Here is a 22,656-nt window from a genome sequence, read left to right on the forward strand (position 1 = left end):
AAGGCGAGTGTCTCAACTCGCCTCATTGGTGGAGCGCCCCTGTACATATGTGACAGAAGATTGAGGAAGATCTAGCTGCTTTATAGCACTTCGCCTAGTCTGAGATGGCAAAGGCAACTCTGGCAAAAGAGCTAACGTTCAGTAAAATCCACATTTTAGTGAATTTGCGGAGTAACGTCCATTTGCCAGAGCGAAAAGTTGCCTGGCGATAGAGTGCAAATGACTGCTAGAAACGGTCCCATTCGCTAGCGAATTTGCGCCTGTAGTGAATTGGCATGGCTCTGCTGGTGGCAACGCTGGCGAAAAGTCGCTAGCATTAGCCACTTCCCTCTTTAGTAAATCTGCCCCTATGTCTAATGTTGTGGCTTTAGCTTGATATAATGTTGGACTATTCTGAGTCTTTGGACTAAACTGGAAACTTAGCAAGATCACATATATATAATTTATGGAAATCGATTACAGGCCAGGTTGTCAACTTTTATCGAACCATGAATGACTACCCTAAGTGGTAAAGCTAAGTAAAGGTTCAGAGTAGTTCACAGTTAATATCTGTTTCCTCATTTAAATATCTTGAAAAACCAATGATGCTGCACTCTACTGGAGAAGATGGCAATATCCATATTATACATTGTCCTGTTTGGCTGCATAACCTGGACCAATTGCTGATCTCTTGCAACCCCCCCCTGCTGGTCGATTGCATCGTTGACTTCCTCACTGGCCTCTTCCAAGTTGTGCCGCCCCATCCCATTGCGCCCTAGGCAGCTGCCTACTCTGCCTACCACTAGTTCTGGTCCCCAGTTCTACTTCTCTACTTCTCCTCTTTGTGCAAAGCAAGTAGTTCTGGTCCTGAGATCTACTTCTCCTCCTATTGCAAAGACAAGTATTGAGCTCTGTAAAACAAACTCCTCTAGTATTGAACAGAGTGAGACTAAATCCCCTTTCCATATGGTAGAAGTAAGCATGAAAAAATATTGCACTTTTTAAACATGAAACTGATTTACACATAAACTAATAAATTATATAAAAGGCATTCATAGAAATTTATGAAATGCACTTTATCAGTGCACAAAGGGAATTATCATATTAATCACGACTAATTGTCCTTGTGAGACTGAAGATGAAAGACAGAAATAAAACAAGGCAATGGGGAAAAGCAAATTTAATTGAAATGAAGAAAACGTCACTACTTGTCTAAGATATAAATTTAGACTTAAAATAGTACATTATAGATAGAATTCACTGATCAGAGCCATCTAAAAACCAGTGTACAGGCAAATTAATACAAATGATGCACAGCTTTGTTTTTATATTTTTTATATTTATATATTTTTGGTGTTCTATTTATATTTGAATCCTTAAAACACATTCAAAAAAATGCAGGTTTACAGACTGAGTAATGGCAGTGGGATCAATGTGACACTTGATGCTGCAGGTTTAACAACTCAATATTCAGATGTTGTTAACATCTTGATCATTGTACTTATATCTTTACTTATTTTACTCACAGTCGGAGGCAACACGCTGGTTGTATTGGCTTTCTTTGTGGAAAAAAATCTTAGAAACCAGAGCAATTTCTTTCTCCTAAATTTGTCCATTGCTGATTTTATTTTAGGTAAGTTGTAATTATATTTATTAATATAAAATGTTAATAATTAAAACAGCAAATTTATTTTATATTTCAAACATAAAATGCTTTTTTTTTAACAGCACTTGGCATGTATCACCTACAAAAAGATTCCTTAAATTAAATTAAATTTGAGATTTAAGATTAAAGATTTGAATCATTCTTTTCTTTTTTACCTAAACAATACAATATATTATAAAGCTGTGTAATGATTTTATGCATACTGTGTGTACTGAGGTGCTTAATCTCCAGTTTTTATAGAGTTTTTTAACCACATTTCACTTTTCTTTGCTGCCTGTATTTGTCTCATAGCTTCTGCCAGGTCTGGGGTGATATAAATTAATCATATACACTGTGGCATTATTCTGCCATAAAAATAGACATGTTTCCAAATAGTGAGATTATGTCTTCTGTAAGGCTCTGGACTATCTTTGGCCATTCTGGTTTGGGCCTTACAATCTATAATTCCTCTAGCAGTGGTTCCTGTCTCCCATTGCATTTGTTGACGGGAGATATATCCTGCTGTTAATTTCTACTCAGTAGCGTCACTAGAGCGGGCGGGCCCTGGTGCGTGACGCGCAGCCGGACCCCGCCCCCTCCGTACGGCCACATTTTCAGTGGCGCACGGGCTGCCGGGGGGCCCCTGAGGGGTGCGGGCCCTGGCCTGCTCGCACCCCCTGCTCCCCCAGTAGTTCTGCCACTGTTTCTACTGGACCACAACTACCATAACTTAAATTAAACTAAAAATGGCAGTCCAAACAAGCAGAAGTATTTAACAGAGTATTTACCTAGAACCTGAAATTCCATAGAATGTTTAGAACACATATCAACACGTGCATTAATATTAACATTAATATTTTGTTCTTAGAAACTTAATTTTGTAATAAAACAATTATTACAAGGATCAGTTATCTGGAAACCCGTTATCCAGAAAGCTCCAAATTACAGAAAGGCTTCCTCCCGTAGACTCCATTTTATCCAAATGAGCCAAATTTTGAGAAGTTATTTCCTTTTTCTCTGTAATAATAAAACAGTACCTTGTACTTGATCACAACTAAGATATAATTAATCCTTATTGGAAGCAAAACCAGCCTATTGTGTTTATTTAATGTTTACATGATTTTCTAGCAGAAGTAAGGTACAAAGACCCAAACTACTAAAATCTGTTATTCGGAAAAGCCCAGGTCCCAGCATTCTGGATTATAGGTCCCATACCTGTACTTTATTACAGAAAATGTTCAAGTGAAACTGTAGGGGTCATTTATATATACTCAAGATTGTGCCTCTTAATACTCATCTTCGCTCTGTGGAATTGCTACACTGTGCACCTCAAAGATCTCAGCGCTAAGGGGTACAAGTCAGCCCTGGCCTTATCACCTTCCTTAGGGGTGTTGGTTGTTCAGGTTTCTGCCTTGTGAAACCCTAGCAATAATCTGGCCAATAACCAACTCTGATATCAAAGCCACTCCTACACATGCCCCAAATTTCATAACCCCATCCTGATATGTCACTGTTAAGCCCCCAGGTGTGGGAAGGAGGGGGATGCCTTGGTGCCTCCCACCATCCACCCCTCATGAAACAGAGTGCAAAGACCAGCAGCAATTCTGCAAGATGGAAAGGCAATATGAATGGTGGACAAAAACATAAAATAAGTCATGCAACTTTAAAACATCAGAAAATAAATGATTGATTTCATTATCTTTTATGACATTTCTCTAGGTGCATTTGCTATCCCTTTGTATGTACCATATTTGCTGACAGGAAAGTGGCAGCTTGGGAAATTCCTCTGCAAAGTGTGGCTAATTGTTGATTACACCATGTGCACAGCGTCAGCGTTTAATGTCGCTCTTATCAGCTGGGATCGATTCCTCTCTGTCACTCAGGCTGTAAGTATCATCTTCCAATTTCATTTGCTAAATGCTGTATATAATTTGTTGTATGAAAAAGTAATAAAGTAAGTAAAATATTTATTGGGGCCGGCTATTATGATTATACAGCATATTTGGCAATTCAAATTCAATTTTAAATATTAAATTCAAATATAATACCTTGTTTCTTGCCAAAACATATTTTAGGGGGTGTACTGTATGTGTCTCTAATATTTATATATATATATAGTGAATAAAGTACCCCCTCTTGTAAAATATAGGGATATTATAAGTTACCAAGGACTATTCCATATAAAAACACGAGGCCGAAGGCCGAGTGTTTTTATACAGGTCATGGATCTCCGAGGTAACTTCTAATATCCTCATATTTTACAACTGGGGGTACTTTATTTATTATAATACACAAGTTTCAATGAGTCATGTGACAGAAATGACATCAGAACTCACCGTTTATAATTGATGACATCAGAACTCACCGTTTATAAGGATATAATTTACAGGATATTCATGGCTTTTGTGTATTATATATATATATATATATATATATATATATATATATATATATATATATATATATATATATATAGATGGTGCTGCTTTGAGTGGGTGCCATATGCCGAAGGTTATACAAACCACTTTTGCATGTATGTATATGTTTATCTATATAGTGCTACCTACTTACAGTATGTACATGGCATTGTACATACAAAGTACTGTTACATTAAAAATTAAGAGTTAAGTGTCAAAAAGACAAGGAGAAGGTGAGCCCTGCCCCGTAGAACTTACAAGTGGGTGGGTAACTTACAGACACTTGCACCAACTTAGTGTTTTTTTCATATCCCTGTACAGAAATATGTGTTGTTCCCAAGCTTTTGTAATTCCATCTTATTGAGCCAGAAATTCTAACTATAAAACTCTTGCGTTTCATCTTTTTCACTAACTCATTAGTCCTAGCAGATTCATGAATGTGGTGGTAGGTCCAGGGTTCCAGAGCAGTCTGTGCCAGTAGCCTGTAAAACACTTGCTTTTTAAAAATTGGATTAGATTTAGTATATTACTGATACATATGAGTGGTCATTTACCACCGCAAGTGCAGTGAGCATAACCAGCATGTCTCATAAAGCAGTTGTTTTCCCCAGAATTCTATCATTATGCCTGCCACAATTATGCTTTGTTGGAAATCGGACGCAGTTGCACAGAATATTTTCAAAGTATGGTGGATGTAATTTCCAGTGTTTGGTGTACAAGTGACGCATGCACCATTGCACCATTTTCAGTAGGCACGAGTACTCTTTACCCATTTACACAGGGCGCTGAGGGAACCCTGAAACTACTGCTAGTTTCCGGAGATGGAAGTAGCTCCAAGGTTCCTCTTTATAAATAGGTGCAACTGTGCTCGATTAAACTAGAGGCACAAATATATGCAAGCAGAAGGAACGCATTTTTACGCAAATACTGTACCTTTAAGAATGGTGTTTTACGCACAACTAACTGTGGGGAGATTTGCAGAACTGCAACTGCACTTGCAGTCTAAAATGACCCCTGTGCTAAGGGTCAATCAAGGTTCAGGGCAGAGATTGCCCCCTTGTTAACCATGCCTTGTGAACCAGGGAAAGTATATTTGTAATGAAACCTCTGGGAGAAGTTAACATACTGTAGGAAAAATATCTTATGCCTTAACTAAATATGAACATGTGAATAAATCTATTTTATAAATACACATATATATACTTTTTACAACGTAAGCAAAATAAAAAAGTAAAATAAGCAGTGCAGGGGGCTTTGGTTGGAGCACAGCTGGGAGTAGTGGTGACTTGGTGGTGGGCCCTTGAGTTGGGTACCCGGTGGGCCCGAAACTGAGAGTGACTATTCCAACAAGCATAGAGGTGGGTAGTAAATGAATAGTGTGGCAGTTGGTGTGCTCTTCAGCCAAGGGAGGACTTCCTATGATGCAAGTAGAGTACCTCACATTAAGTGGCATGGTCTTGGGCACATGCAACTATTAAAATTTTGAACCTCTTGATTCAAATCCCAGTACAGGTATGGGACCTGTTATCCAGAATACTCGGGACCAAGGGGTTTTCCGGATAACAGATCTTAATTGGGTACACTCAATAGGCTGGGTTTGCTTCCAATAAGGATTAATTATATCTTAGTTGAGATCATGTACAAGCTACTGTTTTATTACTAGAGAGAAAAAGGAAATCATTTTTCCGTAATTGTGAACTTTCTGGATAACGGATTTCCGGATAACAGATCCCATACCTGTATTCAACATTTTTCTACAGTATACAACATATATTGTAAAAGTATATCATTTTATTGGAAAATATTAATCTGATATTTGCTTTTTTCATATTAGTCATCTGATCTTTGGGCACCAAGATCTTACCAATATTCCTCTTTGTCATTGGCTAACAAATTACTGGTAACTAATCTGGTATGACCTTTATAGAATCCACTACAACCAATCAAATTTAGCTTTTGGAATGACTAGACAACAGAATCACATTTAGTTTAGTTCTGTTTGTGGGTATACTTACATGGGAGAATCATTATATGCCAGACTTTATGCTAAGATATGGTAGAAATCCTGCCTTTAAGTGTGATCCTTGTCTAACAGTGAAAAAACTGTTATTTCCCTTATTTTTTTAACAGGTGTTATACCGATCTCAACAGAACAGTCACTGCCGGACATTTATGAAGATGACTGCAGTCTGGATACTGTCATTTCTTCTCTATGGCCCAGCAATCATTTGTTGGGATTTTTTTCTCACTACAGAGGAAAGTTCAGAAGACATTTGCATAGCTGGATTTTATTACACATGGTATTTCCTTCTTACAGCATCAGCATTTGATTTTGTTCTCCCACTGATAAGCATTTCATTTTTCAATCTGAGCATTTTTTGTAACATTAGAAAACGTAGTCGAAGGAAAATGCAGAACTCCATTTCTCTTCCTACAGACAAGAGTAGAAAAGAGACAAAACTATACACGATAGCTACAAATGTTACTCCTCAGGTATCTCAGTTAGAGATCCAAAAGGACTCATGGTTACCATTTAGGAAGATAATTAAGATTTGCTGTAATCAGTGCTTCGATATCTCCTCCTCTTCCCACAATAATAACAGCTCAAATCAAATCACAAATCTTTCTAGGGACAAAAAAGTAGCAAAATCTCTTTCAGTTTTAGTGTGCATTTTTGCCATATGCTGGGCTCCTTATACATTCCTAATGAGTATACGTGCCGCCTGTCATGGTAACTGCATTCATATTTATTGGTATGATATAACATTCTGGTTGCTGTGGACTAATTCTGCAATAAACCCTATTATCTACCCTTTATGCCACAAAGGTTTTCGAAAGGCATTCCTCAATATTGTTATGTGTCTACGCATGAAGAATCCCAAAGTTTAATAAGTCTATGTAATAAAATGTCTATTCTTAAAAACAAGGTTTTGAAATTCAAAATGGCAGTCCCTGGGCTCTCATCTAGTAGACATGTGGGTTCAGTGCTAGTAAAGAAATGTAATGCACACAGCAGGGCAGACTAACCATTTCAATGTTTAAAAACAGGATTTTGTTTGCAAGGATGTTGGAAGTTGCGACATTATTGATTGTTTTTAGAAATTATTTTTTCATGGTGCCTAATGGTTTCTATATTAGAATATTGTTTCTGAAGCCTGCACTGGATTGTTACCTAGGTGCACTGCATAATAATATTTAATCTAGATTTAAAGCATAGTCTCTCTAGCTGTATGGCTTATACCTTATGTAAGTGATCCCCAACCAGTAGCTTGTGAACAACATGTTGCTCACCAACCCATTGGATGTTGCTCCCAGTGGCCTCGAAGCAGGTGCTTATTTCTCAATTCCTGGCTTGGAGGCAAGTTTTGGTTGCATAAAAACTAGTTGTACTGCCAAACAGAACCTCCTGTAGGCTGCCAGTCCACATAGGAGCCTTCAAATAGCCAATCACAGCCCTTACTTGGCACACCTGAAACTTTTTGCATGCTTGTGTTGCTCCCCAACTCTTTTTATATTTGAATGTGGCTCACGGGTATCATTATCACCAGTACTGATTTGTACGCCTAGAAATTTGGTAAATCTTTGCATTCTTTCTCTTTAATAAATCATGTGTACTCTACTGTATATTTTGGTTTCTTATGACATTTTATTCTTGAATGGTGAAAAAAACTCCCTAATGAAGTTTTAAAACTATTCATGTCAGCTGATTAAGAATACACCAACAAGGAACATTTGAATGTCTCACCATATACCAGGTGTTTCACTACAAGGTCGGACTGGGCCTGGGAAAAAACTCGGTGGGCTCCAGTTTCGGTGTTCCCCACTGACCCAGACTCGCTCCCTGCATGATGACCTTGCCACTGCTTCAGACCTCCCTACCTGGCCCCCGCTAAGGGCATAAGTAGAAAAAGGTACAAGCAGGTGGATCGGAGGGGGGTTGCGGGTCTGGAAAGGTGCCAGAAGGGGCCTTTGCTGCTGTGGTGGGGGTCCTGGGTTGTTACCCAAGTGGGCAGCAGGCCCCCCCAGTCCAGCTCTGTTTCCCTTCATTCTGCTGCACTACCAAACATAACTCATAAGAAAATTACAGGTACATTTAAACATAGCAGTTTCATGCTGCTATACTTATAGGAATATCTGGAACAACAAATATAGATTCATCCCTAAATATCACCCTAACTGATCTTCAGGCTAGCAAACTACCCACTGCTTTGGAAATTTCAACATGTTAGCCAAAATGTCCCAATGTTACTCTTTATAAACCTTTGTCCTTAATGAAGAATGCAAAATATTTGCCCTCACTACTTCCTTATATAAGTGCAGAACTTTCCATATTAACCTGTTCATCTGCAATTACTAGAGGTCCTTTACTATTATATGTTTGTAAGGGAGCTGTTGCTGTTGTTATTGTTAAAAGTGTTAATAAAGTTGTTGAGTGTCTGTAAAGAAAAAAAGGAATAGGAAGTGAAGGGAGAGTTCAGTTGAACTAAAGAGAGACGGGGAAAGAAGCAGAGGTGTGAGGGATAGTTCAGAAAAGAAAATTTATGAATTTGAAAAGCATGAATTTGTGTTAATAAAAGGAAAATAGTGGTCATTGAGCCTTCCAAATTCCCTGTTGGATTTTACATGTTACCTCCCTAATGCAGGACATATGGAGTGTCTCACTGCCAATTGCCAAAGGAAACTCCAGCTACCTGGAGGCACCCTGGGATTCAAAGCTTATGAACAAAGTGATTTCCAGCCTGACACACACTAAGGGGCTGAGCCATAGTGGCTGGAGCAATCTGGGTACTGAAATCAAGTGTGGGTCCCTGAAATTAGCATGGTTTCTACATCTTATCACCTTGCTGTCGATTGGGTTTCTCCTTCCCCAAGCAGATTTATTTAAAAAAAATAAAAAGTTGCACACCCTCTGTTTGTGTATATTTAACTGCTTAGTTTGTGCGCCAGTGACAATCTACATTTGACATTTTTATTTAGTAAGCATACTTTTTAATGGTTTGCAAATGTTTTCTGCATTGGGAGTTTAATTGCAAACTAGCACAATTCTCCTCATCTCCTGCACATTTCTCATTTAATAGCTCTTCTACTATGTCAGGCCTATCTATCTATCTATCTATCTATCTATCTATCTATCGCTATATCTATATCTATGCATTCTATGACCAGACTCACCAGTTTATTGGAACCCCATTCCACAGTCAGATATGAAATATAAGTAGATACAATGCAGTCTTGTAATAAGAAGGGGTCTGGCTAAAGATGAGCTGGGGTAGGGTTCTAATCTATAGTTAAGCAAAAAGATGGATTATTTTATAAATCCTTGGCAGGTTTATATTAGTTTATACAAAACAAATGAAGTCATACGTTCGTGAGCATTGCATCTGTATGGATGTTCTCATTTCTTCTATATGGCCCTACCATTTTTTTCTGGAAAAATTACAATATTGACATCAGTGAGCCTCTCATCACATGTGTTTCTTCTCTAATGACATAGGGTATGTTAGTTTTGGAATATAATGCATGAATTTTGCTCTTCACCTGATAAACATAATTTTAAGTACATTGTGGGGCCGATTCATGAGGCTCGAGTGAAGGATTCGAATTAAAAAAACTTTGAATTTCGAAGTGTTTTTTGGGCTTCTTCGACCATCGAATGGGCTACTTCGACCTTCGACTACGACTATGACTATGAATCGAACGGTTCGAACTAAAAATCGTTCGACTATTCGACCATTCGATAGTCGAAGTACTGTCTCTTTAAAAAAAACTTTGACCCCCTAGTTCGGCAGCTAAAAGCTACCGAACTCAATGTTAGCCTATGGGGAAGGTCCCCATAGGCTTGCCTAAGTGTTTTTTGATCGAAGGATATTCCTTCGATCGTTGGATTAAAATCCTTCGAATCGTTCGATCGAACGAATAATCCTTCGATCGTTCGATCGTAGGATTTGCGCTAAATCCTTCGACTTCGATATTCGAAGTCGAAGGATTTTAGTTCCTAGTCGAATATCGAGGGTTAATTAACCCTCGATATTCGACCCTTCATACATCTGCCCCTGTGTGTAGATTTTTCACTTCTGTTGATTAGCATTTAATTCTTTAATTTCAGCATTTACTGCACTATCAAGAAACGGGACAGAATGAAAAGGCAGAAATAAATTATACAGAGTTATACAGAATTCAAAAGGAAAGTAAAATGATGGAAATATAGGTGTTATTGCAATGAATAGTGTTCTGTTTTTTGCACAGCTACATGCCACAGAAACCTTGGAACAGAGAAAATACACTGTATCTCAGGCCTTGCTTTCCAAATAGGAAGCCATCCTCCTATATCCACAATGATTTTACACTGCAGTATACATTTCTTGTTAGTATCTGTGCTGCGTCCAGTGACTAATGTGTTGATTCATACTGGTATGACATAACTACATGGAAACTATATATGAATTCAGCAATTAATCCTATTCTCTATCCTTTGTGCCATAAAAGTTTTAAAAAAGCTTTTATTCTGGTTGCAGAAAAAAGCAAGACATTCCTCAAAATATAAATGTCAGGATGAAAATGAATATATTTTATATTTCCAGCTTCAAGGATAAGTATGGCAGTCTGTCTCAGAGGAAATGATCAGTTATGGATTATGTAAGCAAATTGAATTGTATATAGGCTACAAAATACTCCAATGTATGAGAACAGTGATTACTTGGTAAGAGGTAGCAAGGATTGTATTATTTTCATAATGTATTAATTATGCGTATTAGCACTGGAAATAAGGGCAGATAAAAAGTCAAATAAATAAAGAAAAATTCCACAATAAGTATTGTGAATATAATGAAAAAAAAAATGGAAATAAATAAATAATGAAAAAACAATGTAAAACCTTTTAGAAATGATGTATATTTGTTTATAGTAATATATATAGTTTATTAAATTCATTTGTAGGGGTGGTACTATTAAGGAACTAGAAATATTACTGGTATGGAGAAGCATGTATTTGACTTACAGTAAATTAAAGAAACAGCATTTCTCATTCCTTATCTTGTAGCCCAATTTATCCTGTTGTTCTAAATAGACTTTTGTGGATTGTACTCTTTGCTGCAATGAAAAAAGTTGTCTGTGTTTCTCCTAATTATCTGTGTAAATATTTTTCATATCAAAATGGAGGAACCAAAACTTTGAGATTTTGAGGAGAATTGTATGACTGAAATCAATAAAGTTTGTATTACATAAAATTATATCAATCAACAGAAAATTAAACAATGTATGTACTACTTGGAGTAGGGTTCTTAGTGAGGTGCTTAGGGAGTCCATGGAAGCAATGTATCTGTGTTTACTAATGACACAAAACTATGCAAACCAATTAAATCCATCCAGTATGTGTCATCTTACCAGGGATATCTAGAATACTGGAAATCAGAGCGATTAAGTGGAAGAAGAGAGTCACTGTGAATTAATCTAGGGTTATGCATTTGAGATTTTAAGAATGCAAGCTATTCATATACTTAAAGAGTCTAAGTAAGAAACATTCTTAATGGAGAAGGACCTAGAGAACTTGTGGATAATAAACTTAGTTGCAGCAGATAGTGTCAGTCAGAAGCAGGGAGAGCCAACAAGGTATTGTCTTTTATCAAAATGGCTATAGATTGACAGGGGGAGATGGTCATTCTTTCTCTATGCAAAGCAGCGCACCTGTATGATTTCATCCCAAATATGCAGTGCAGTTTTGGTCTTCAGTGCTTACCAGGGAAAATTATGAAATAAAGCAAAATCAAAGAAGATTGACTAAGCTGATAATGGTATGGAAGGTCTTATTTATGAAGAAAGACTGGCCAAGTTGCGGTTGTTTAAACTAGAAGAGTGGAGCTTAAGGGGTGATATGGTAACTGTATATAAATATACAATGGGCACATACAATAAACTCTCTTATGCTTATTCACCAGAAGACACAAGACCATTAATTTCTTAAGACACGAAAAGGGGTTTTGGAAGGGGGATAGATAGATTGGTCCGATAGATATTATTTTTTCCCTCTGTGCAGAGATTACTTCAAATCAGGTTGTTTTGCCGGCCCTTGGATCAACTAACAGTTTCACTTGAAAAAAAAATTAAACTTAATATACACATTTATTTTTATAACCTCACCTAATATGTTACTATGAATGTAGAAGATCTATGTCAACAAGCATAAAATAGTAGGATGGGAAACATTTTGCTTATAACAGAAGTTGACAGTGTCATGCAAAGGTCTACATCTTATGACAATTTTAAGGGGGCATCCAAAGGATGATTTACATTTTCAGAATTTTTAAAAAAACTCGAATTGAAAGAAATCACAAAATATTGCCTAGGACCACTCCCATTGAGTTCTACATAAACTTGCAAACTTTGGAGTTTTATATGAGGTTTTTTGAATTTTTTGCATTCAAGTTTTTTTACACCATAATATTAATTCATGAATATTAGTGGGAAAAAAAGAAACATGGCAAAAATTTGAATTTGAGTATTGATAAATCAACCCATTGTATTGTTGTAAAGCAGCTCTAGAACTCCTTAACATCATTTAAGAATGCATTCACAGGTCAAAGTGGAATTTCTCAATTTCCCCATTCTGCTGTAGTATTTATTTATTGTATTTATTTATTCAGTCCCCAATGTAACTCAAACGAAAGCTACAAGTATATTAAAACATTTTATTATAATGCTTCTTTATATTTAGAAACATCTGAGACAGCAAATAAATTTCACCCCAAATGTCATCCTGACTGCTCTATAGGTTGGCAAACTACCCACTTCTTTGGGACTTCCTAAGGATCTGGCCACGTGAGCAGATTTGGGGAGATTAGTCGCCCCAGTGACAAATCTTGTTGTGCAACTATTCAAACCATGCAACTTTTTCGAAATGTGCCTTAAAAATCTCGACTTTTTCGAGTTGTTGTCCAAAACCCTCGAACATCATCAAGGCAAGAAAACATCTTCCAATTGTAAAAGGGACATCTGGCATTGACTTTTACATGACTTTAAAAGGTTTTAGCTGGAGTATTTTTAGCATCTTTGAGCATAATAATTAAAAATTCAATTTTGTTACCTCTAAAAATTTCAATTTTCCCCTTAAATACTTGACCAGAAAAAATCTAGGCTTAATAAATAGGCCCCCCTAGATGTTTTAAGAGTCTATAAGAACATGCCAACAGCAGAAAAACATTTTAAATATAAACATCTTCTGAACACTAGGGTGATTTATCAACTTTTCTAATTTCTAATTTGAATTTTTGCCACCATTTACATTTTATTTTATTATTTATTTACATTTCTAAAATATGTTAAAACATTTATTTCAACATTTATTAAGTACAAAAAATGTTTAAATTCAAATGTAAAACTACGGCATCTAAAAGGACGGTAGCTGTCTATAGCAAATTTAAAGCAATTTTCGCATTTTTCAGCTCACTGAAGATGAGTACAAATTTGAGGTATTCAAGTTTTTACACAATTTTATCCAATCAGATTTGCAAACATCTGAATCTAAAGTTTGTTGAGTTCAAGTGGAAGTCAATCGGAGTTGTATTTTCAAATTTCAATCTAATTTTTAATTTTGAGACTAATTCAAAATTCCTTGAAAATAAAAGGTAGAATGTGATATCACTGTCATTAAGTTATTCTATCCCATTTTTAGCAAAAAAGTTTTGAATAGCTGCTGCAGGCACAGTAATGTAGAACAAGGACTCAAACGGTATTTATACCATTGCAAAGACTAATGTTACACTAAATTTTCATATGCCTTGTCATGTCCTTTAAAAATAAAAGAATAAATTATTGTTCCTTCAGCTTTAACTTCTAAAAGACAAGCTGTGACTTGTTTTCATCAAAGACTACACCCATGAGATGCAATTTTGCCTTCATTTATTAAATTAAATCTTGCTATACCTTGGGATTATTTAGTCCATACAATATATCATGCTAGTGCCATGACTTCTACACCAAATAAGCACAATTTCACTCAATTATAATCAGGGGCAGGACTATCTCCATAAATAATAACTGATATTTATAAAAGCAGATGTATTAATTCTTTACTAGCCTAGGGGTGAACTCTTTTTCTGTTTTATATTATATATGGATACAGTATAATGCATGTTTATAAAAATATATATTTTACTCTGGGTACTTGCCATTCAACTGATGATGCTAAAGACTTAGAATAAGCTGACTGAACTGGATGTTTGATTACTGTGCGGGATATCACCTGAACAACCCATTGATGTTAATATTCTGCATTTTGGAACCTAAGGCTTTGTTAGTATAAGAGAAACGATGGCCACAATTACTGTGAATTTTTCTCTTATTGGGGAGAGTGCAGGTTTGGAAATGCAGTTTTCCGAGGGTATTGCTGTTTTGATACCTATACTGCTATTTTGTCTCATTTCACTTACCGTTCTGGGCAACACTTTTGTCATAGTGGCTTTTATTGTAGACAAGAGACTCAGAAATCAGAGTGACTTTGTGCTTCTGAATTTGGCCATTTGTGATTTTTTAATAGGTAAGTGTTTCATATGCTTCCTGAGTATGTTATAGATAGGCTTGTTTGCTAATTATTTGCTGGGATGGACTTCAGTTTTGTTCATCACTATGTGCACTTTTCAAATGTAAATGGCACATTTAGATCTTCTAATATTTGTGATTCTCTATTTCTTTAGGGACATTTACATCTCCCATGTATGTACCATATTTCTTGACTGGAAAGTGGATGTTTGGGAGATTTTTATGCAAACTGTGGCTAACTGTTGATTATACTGTTTGCACGGCATCATCATTTAATGTTGTTCTTATTAGCTATGACAGATATCTTTCTGTAACTAAAGCTGTAAGTATACCACCTATTTTGTTTATATTTGATTTCCCTAGACAGGTTAATGCTAATGAGGAATCTTGACACTGGGCAAATTTGCACCTGGGCAGTTACCTATGGCAACCAGTCAGATTTTTACTTTCATGGGTCTATCTGCAGTTGTATAAAACGAATCACTGGTTGCTTTTGGTTACTGCCAATGTGTTAATTTGCCCAGTGAGCCCTACATATTCACAAATAAATCTAAATATGGTATTTATGCTTTGTTACAAACTGGAATCTAGTAGAGATAGAAGCATTTATAGCTGTTGTGAGAAATTCACAACACAATGTCTATATGTACAGATCTGTAGCAGAATTTTTTTATCCAGTGTTTGCAAAAATGATTTTTAAATATCTACCAAATGCTGTCTTGCCATTGGTTATTTAATTGCACAATGGGACTGATTTTTTGCATGGAATCAATCTTCTACTGTATAAAGTGGAAAATCTATCCATTCATTCATTTAGACTTTTATGACTTAGTTATGAGCTGTGTGACTGCAATTATTCCACCGCAAAGATGAACATTTTAATCCAAAAATCAGCTGAAAAACATTGCATTAAAGGGATACTGTCATGGGAATTTTTTTTTGTTTTCAAAATCAATCAGTTAATAGTGCTGCTCCAGCAGAATTCTGCACTGAAATCCATTTCTCAAAAGAGCAAACAGATTTTTTTATATTCAATTTTGAAATCTGACATGGGGCTAGACATTTTGTCAATTTCCCAGCTGCCCCTGGTCATGTGACCATGTGAGCAGCACTATTAACTGATTCATTTTGAAAAATTTTTTTTTTCCCATGACAGTATCCCTTTAAGGTAACAGACTTGCATTTCTGCTTGTTCCTGCATTGTGTTCAACATTCCCACTGGACTCAAAGCAGTGCAAAGCTTTGATTGGTTGGTGTAAACAGTTTCTAGTCTATTGGACCTGTCACTAGACTTACATACTAATATCAGAGCCACCCTTCCCACCCACAGCCAAATATGAAGAATGAGTAGATATAATGCAGCCTTGAGACAGGAATGAGGGTGGCAGTCTAGCAACCACAGAAGAAATGTGGGCTGAGGGAGGGGAAGAAGGCAGATTTTTTAAAAAGCATGGAGCTAAGGGTGCTAAACTGTGTTTAGAACAGAAAAAAACTGATCTTTGTAAATAAATCCCTGGCAGGTTTTATATCAGTCGCTGCAAACCAAGCGTAGTCATACTTTTGTGGGCATCGTATTGGTATGGATTTTATCATTTCTTCTATATGGACCTGCCATTCTTTCCTGGAAAATTGACAGCAGCGATTCTGTAACCACGTGTGCTGTTGGATTTAAAGATATTTGGTATATCAATTTCGGAACATCATGCGTGGATTTTGCGCTTCCCCTGATTAGCATTTTATTCTTTAATTTGAGCATTTACTGCAATATAAAGAAACGAGACAGAAAGAAAAGGCAGAAATCAATTTTACAGAATTTCAAAGGAAAGGAAAATGATGGAAATGTTAATATCATTGCAACAAATAATGTTCTGTTTTCTGCACAACTACATACCGCAGGGAACCTTGGAACAAAGAAAAGATTTGCCCTATGTCTTATGCATTGCTTTTCCTATAGGAAGCCATCCTCCTTTATCCACAGTGATGCAACACTGCACCATAGAAATATTTCTCAGGTTAATCTTTCCCGGGATGAAAAAATTGCCAAATCTCTTTCAATCTTAGTTGGTGTCTTTGTCATTTGCTGGGCTCCTTATACATTTCTTGCCAGTATCCGTGCTGCTTGCAGTGGTTATTGTGTTGCTTCTTACTGGTATGACATAACTATGTGGATGCTTTATATGAATTCCGCCATTAATCCTATTCTCTATCCTCTGTGTCACAAACATTATAGAAAAGCTTTTTTTCTTATTGTAAAAAAAAGCAAGAATTTCTTCAAAATATAAAGTTCAGGTTCAGTATCACAACTGGAAATAAGAGCAGACTCAAAGGAAGGGATCAGTCATGAATTAAAGAATCAACTTTATTTTATGTCAGTTTGCTCAGGACAGAATCATTTTATAAGTGTAGCTAACCAGGCCCTGGAGAAAATGTGAGTGATAGAGATTAAAAATCTTAATTTGATTAATGAAGACATTTAACTACTTGTTTGAATTTAGAAATATCTGAGACAGCAAATAAGCATTCACCCCAAATCTGACCCTAAAACCGATCTTAAGGCCGGCAAACTACCCAGTGCTTTGGGACTTCCTAATTGGACAATGTCACACTTTGTTAACTTTTGGAGACTGCTTTTTTTTATTTAATAAATTCTGATTATTTGAGGTTCAATTCCAAATCGATTTTTGATAAATCAGCCCCTTAGAAATACAGTTGATTAGTTAAATGACCAAATTTAGTATTTTTGTAAAATTTCTGAAAAACCTTACATTTTAGGGGTTATTTACTAAAATCTGAATTTAAAAAAACCATGACCAAACTCCCATACTCGATTTTAGCTTATTTATTAATAAAAAAACTCAATTCAATTGGATCAAGGAAAAACTAGATAAAATCGAGCAAAATCAGAATTGCTCAAATTTGTCGTGCTTTCTCCCGAACTGCTAGATTTTATGGAGCTTTTTTTTACTGAAACGCTAGAAGTTTTTGTCCGAAAAAGTTTGATTTTCGGGCTAAACCCAGCACAGACCACAAAAATGTCTAATTGAGATAGGTGCCTCTCCTATTGACTTATACAGGACCTCGACAGGTCTGAGATGATGAATTTTCAGATTTGAGGCTTTTGCAGCATAGTGGTATAATAAATCTCAAAAAATCTTTTCCTCTAAAAATTCGAGTTTTCTAATGAAAAGAGTTTAATTTTTTGAGAATTTAACATTCAGATTTGAATAATACCCCCCTTTAGGTACATAAAAATATCTATGTACAAAGGACTATGAATGTTATACGTCTTCTGAAAGTACTGTAAGTGGCATGTGAAAGTAATGCATGCAGATTTCTATGGATGACACTCCTACAAAACATGTACCCTTCAAGCATTTTATGTGTTATAAAGAGTAAAACAACCCCAGAAAACATATCATTTTGACAAGTACACTGTGAGGATTCAGCGCGCATGAACGCGCACGCCAAGACGAACGCCAGCACAAACACGCGTGCGTCATGTCGCGCACCGAAACGGACGCGGGCGCAAAAACGCCCGCTAATGTGAACGTGCACGGCGTGATGACGCGGGACGCAGGCGTCATTACGTTTGGCGCCAAAGTACCCCTTTAAAAGGACGCTCAGGGAAAGGCTCTGTGCTTGTTGATAATTTAACCTGCTCCTGAACTCCGCCTGCATTTGACCCCTGCCTGCTTATCCGTTACAACTGAACTCTGCCTGCATCTGACCTCGGCTTGCTTTCCCGATTACGACTGAACTCCGCCTGCACCGACCACGGCCTGCCTTCCGACTATTCTTCTGCCTACTCCCTCTGATTACTTGTCTGCTACAGCTGGTGACACTCCTGCTGGACTTCGTTCTCCTCATATCTGGACTCTGGACAGGTGAGGCCTGACATACACATTCTGACAAATCCAGAATGGGTAAGCCTGCATTTTACAGGACCTTTCATACTAAGATAAAACAGTTTACATCTGAATCCATCATATGTTCTGTAAGAGTTAATAGTGATGACAGCAACAGCAATAAGTATATCAACTGCGGAAAAATATATATTTTTGACTATTATGACTAGTCTACAATACGACTAATCAAAGCAATTGTAAGTGATTGCAAGGTTAGATCAGTGATCAACATCCAAGTTCAAGTGGTCTTGCAATGCATTTACCATTGGCACATGGAAACAATCAACAACAATGTGGAAATAGGAATACAATAACATGACAAAGCACCATACAATTGCTAAAAATACAATGTGCGCATGCTGCAAGTGTGTCTTAATGTAAAAAGTTACAAAAAAGAAGAAGAAAGTATGTCCCATAACATTGCACCCTCCCACTCTTTTAATCTGAGGTCCCCTCTAGTGGGACCTCAGATTAAAAGAGTGGGAGGGTGCAATGTTATGGGACATACTTTCTTCTTCTTTTTTGTAATTATATATATCATGTGACCCTGCACACCACTATTGTATTGAATTTCTATCAATGGATGGTGCTACCTACTACCTTTCCAACGTATCTTAATGTAAAAAATGTATGTTTTTGAAGTAAAGCTTTTTAAAGAATTTGATTGAAGAGACAGTCTCCCCAACACCTCCCACAGAGGATAAAGCCCCACAAGCAGGTAACAGGTTTGCATTTTGTGGAAGAGCCAGGTTAATAATCAGGTTTAAATCAGTGGCAAAAGCAGGTAAAAACAGTTAACATCTATAAAATGGAACACCTAGACGCCGATTTATAGCTTGAATTGTGCTAATATAACTCCACTGACGTCTACATGAAATCGCCAGCTTATAGATGACAATTCAAATGTTGATAAGTCTACCCCTTGGTGTCTATTTACCATGTATGTGCAGAGCATCAAGTGTAATGCCAAAGTGGTGTCAATATGTCATGAAGCAATAGTCATGTGGCCACAATTGTTGGATAGAACAAAAAGGTTTGTGCACTAATAACATAATGAATGTTCATGCAAAGGACACATGCAACTAAAAAAACTTTGCAAACCTGATAACCATATCTTTTTGGTTTTTAACTGATGAGTTATAAAAACATCCTAAATATGAATCAAGACAAAGACTTGTAATTAGGCAAACATTAAAACCATTCAAAGCAATAGAAAAAAAATGGTTTCAGATCAGGGATCAAGATCCCAATTCAAGTTTTCTCACAATGCTATTACTATTTTACGGCACATTGCTTTTGAACCAATACCGACTGGTTCACTGGCAGTCTGCCTATAAAGCACTTGTCTTTGATAGAGCTTCAGCCACTATTAGGGCAACTTACTCCATGCAAAGCACAAGTATCACATTTGTTTCTCCTCAGCTCTCATAAAACGTGCTGCAGGAACAACAACCCCCTTCCTGCTTCCTTCTTCTTGGAAAGAACTCCCTCACACCACTCACAGCCACTCACCGCCACTTGTCCCAGCTGGTGACCCATTAATTCCAGCACTGACCCTCCCAGCCCAATTGTTATTCTCCACATCTGCTGGGTCTCATAGAGCATGCAAGAGATAAGTGGGTAAAGGAGAAGGAAAGATTCTAGCAATTGGCACCTACACTGATTGTATTCACTTACCTGATACTCAAGGCCAATGCTCCTGTTAGCAGAAAACGGCACCAACCCAGGGTACCTTGATACTCTTATTCCACTTCTTTCTTCAATTCTTTCAATGGCCCTGGGCTGACAGTAGAGTGAAAAATATGTTAAAACTTTTCACTCTACTGCATACGCATAGCACCAAGAGGCTCACTGCGAAATACCCTGGGCTGATGTAAATTTCTGCTAACAGGAGCACCAGCTCAGGGTACCAGGTAAGTGATTAACCTTTCCTTCTCCTTTAAAGGAACATTACATTTCTAATTTATAAAGAGATACAAATGTAAAAGTGTTGCTCTTATGTTGACATATTTTATATTGTTGTAAACATGCATTCTTACAAAGAATTTTTACAAAGAAATATTTCAGAAAGCAATAATAATTTATTTGTCTTTTAATGCAGGACTTATAAATGGTTTCTTTGAAAACTCATTTTTATTGGTTTACAAATTACAGTTGTTATAGACACTTTATCAGTATAATAGCTATGCTACCAAAAAATATGTCATAATAAACACAACTGCAGTAAGATCTAGTAAATATAGATGTAGTTCTGATTTCAACACTCACATCCATACTTTATTCATTGATATCTGTGGCCTATTTAAGAAACATGGAATGCTTGTTGCCTAGGTGCAGGGGGTATGATGTAGGAATGGAAGTGTTTCCGTTAACTATGTGTCAGTTGATCTGGGTGCATGTTCTATTGAGCCTGGAATCAACAAGGCCCCAGAAGTGTTAGGCCCTAACACTTCTCATTAGAGAAATCGGGGAGCAGGGACCCTGGGAACGAGGTTAGCTAGTGTACAGGATAGCAACTGTTATAGAATTCTCTAGGAAAGTAAGTCAATGAGCTTTAGTTAGCAAGATCAGCTTTGTGCTCCACCTTCCAAACTTCCAACTCTCAAAGCGATTCCTACAGTGGTGCCTTCTGTACTGTATCTACTAATACCTGTGACTGTACCTGCATTTATCCAAACTACCTCAAAGATTGTGAGTACTCAACCCCTGTGGCAATTTAAATTGAATAAAGCCTGTTATCTGTTTTGCAAAGAACCCCTGGCATCCTTTATTCTATTCTTTTACATTTTTGGTAGTGTTGAGTTGCCTAATGTAACCCATGCTCTACCCTACTAGTTGGCTTGTTTAAGCCAGAATTGGTTTACAGTTACAATGTGTGGCAGTTAAAGCCTAATGATTCATCATCAATGTTACAGTCAATGTTACAGTCTTTGGCCATGTGGCTGTATGGGAAGTCACTCAAATGGCAGAATAGATTTCATGAAGTAAGCTTCAACAGCACATAAAATACATAATAAGCAACTCAGAGTTCATTTCTTTGTAACCAATACAAACTGGTTCACTAGCAGTCTGCTCTTTGATAGGGCTTCAGCCACTATAGGGCAATTTACTCCATGCAAAGTAATCACCATTTTATCAGCTGGTGACCCATTAATTCCAGCACCTGCACTGCTCCCATCCCAATTGAACACTGGAGATATAATTCTCCAAATCTGCTGGTTCTCATAGAGCATCATGGGAGATATATATATATATATATATATAAAGGTGAAGAAATGGTTCTAGCACTTGGTTCCCACAGTTATTATAATCACTCACCTGATACCCTGGAGCCAATTCTCCTGTTAGCAGAAAACTGCACCAACCTGGGGTACTTTAATCCTCTTATTCCACTTCTTCTTCTTCAATGGCCTTGGGCCAACAGTAGAGTGAAAAATACAGGATTTTGTTAAAGTTAGACTTTTCACGTTACTGCTCATGCACACATAGCACGAAGAGTCTGAGAAGCACACTGCTGATGCAACTTTCTGCTAACAGGAGCACCAGCTCAGGGTACCAGGTAAGCAATTAACCTTTCCTTCTTCTTTAAAGGAACATGAAATGTTTAATTTATAAAGAGATAAAAGTGTTGCTCTGATGTAGACATATACAATTTTTTTATATTGCCGTAAACATGCATTCTTACAAAGAAATATTTCAGCAAGCAGTAATAATTTATTTGTCTTTCAGTGCGGGGTTTATAAATGGTTTCTTTAAAACTTATTTTATCGGTTTAAAAGATACAGTTGTTATCGACACTTAACCAGTAGAATAGATATGCTACCCTAAATTATGAGCATAATAAACAAAAATTTTGTAATATTTAGTAAATACAGGTGTAGTTCTGATTTCATTAATAATTAATGATTTATTAAGAGCAAAAAGCTCAAACTCAAAAAAGTGTCACCCAAAATCTGTTGAGTTCACGAAATAGTAAAATAGGATTTAATAGGATTGAAATTTTCAAATTCTAGCTATCGTTCAATTAGTGTTTTGGGAATGAATTTGAAATTCAACTTATTGAAAATGAAGGGTAGAATGTGATTTCACAGGGTTTAAGATTTCCATTTTTTTAAATAAAATAAATGTACTTTTGAGATTTTCCAAGTCATAGAATTTTTTCAAATTCAGTTTGATA

The 22,656-nt window shown here is 36.6% G+C and overlaps 2 protein-coding genes across 2 annotated transcripts; both read left to right on the forward strand.

Moving 5' to 3' along the window:
* The first annotated feature begins 1,374 nt into the window (after window positions 1–1,374).
* Window positions 1,375–6,930, forward strand: hrh4.b2.L (histamine receptor H4 gene b2 L homeolog). The gene is made up of 3 exons (XM_018266890.2): window positions 1,375–1,612; window positions 3,344–3,510; window positions 6,172–6,930. Exons 1-3 carry the CDS (start codon window positions 1,375–1,377, stop codon window positions 6,928–6,930), a joined length of 1,164 nt encoding a protein of 387 aa, XP_018122379.2.
* A 7,416-nt stretch (window positions 6,931–14,346) lies between these two features.
* On the forward strand, window positions 14,347–16,856 carry hrh4.c7.L (histamine receptor H4 gene c7 L homeolog). Its single transcript, XM_041565639.1, has 3 exons — window positions 14,347–14,572; window positions 14,730–14,896; window positions 16,095–16,856. Exons 1-3 carry the CDS (start codon window positions 14,347–14,349, stop codon window positions 16,854–16,856), a joined length of 1,155 nt encoding a protein of 384 aa, XP_041421573.1.
* The last annotated feature ends 5,800 nt before the right edge of the window (window positions 16,857–22,656 follow it).

Source organism: Xenopus laevis, chromosome 6L (genome assembly GCF_017654675.1).
Source record: "Xenopus laevis strain J_2021 chromosome 6L, Xenopus_laevis_v10.1, whole genome shotgun sequence".
Classification (NCBI taxonomy): domain Eukaryota; kingdom Metazoa; phylum Chordata; class Amphibia; order Anura; family Pipidae; genus Xenopus; species Xenopus laevis.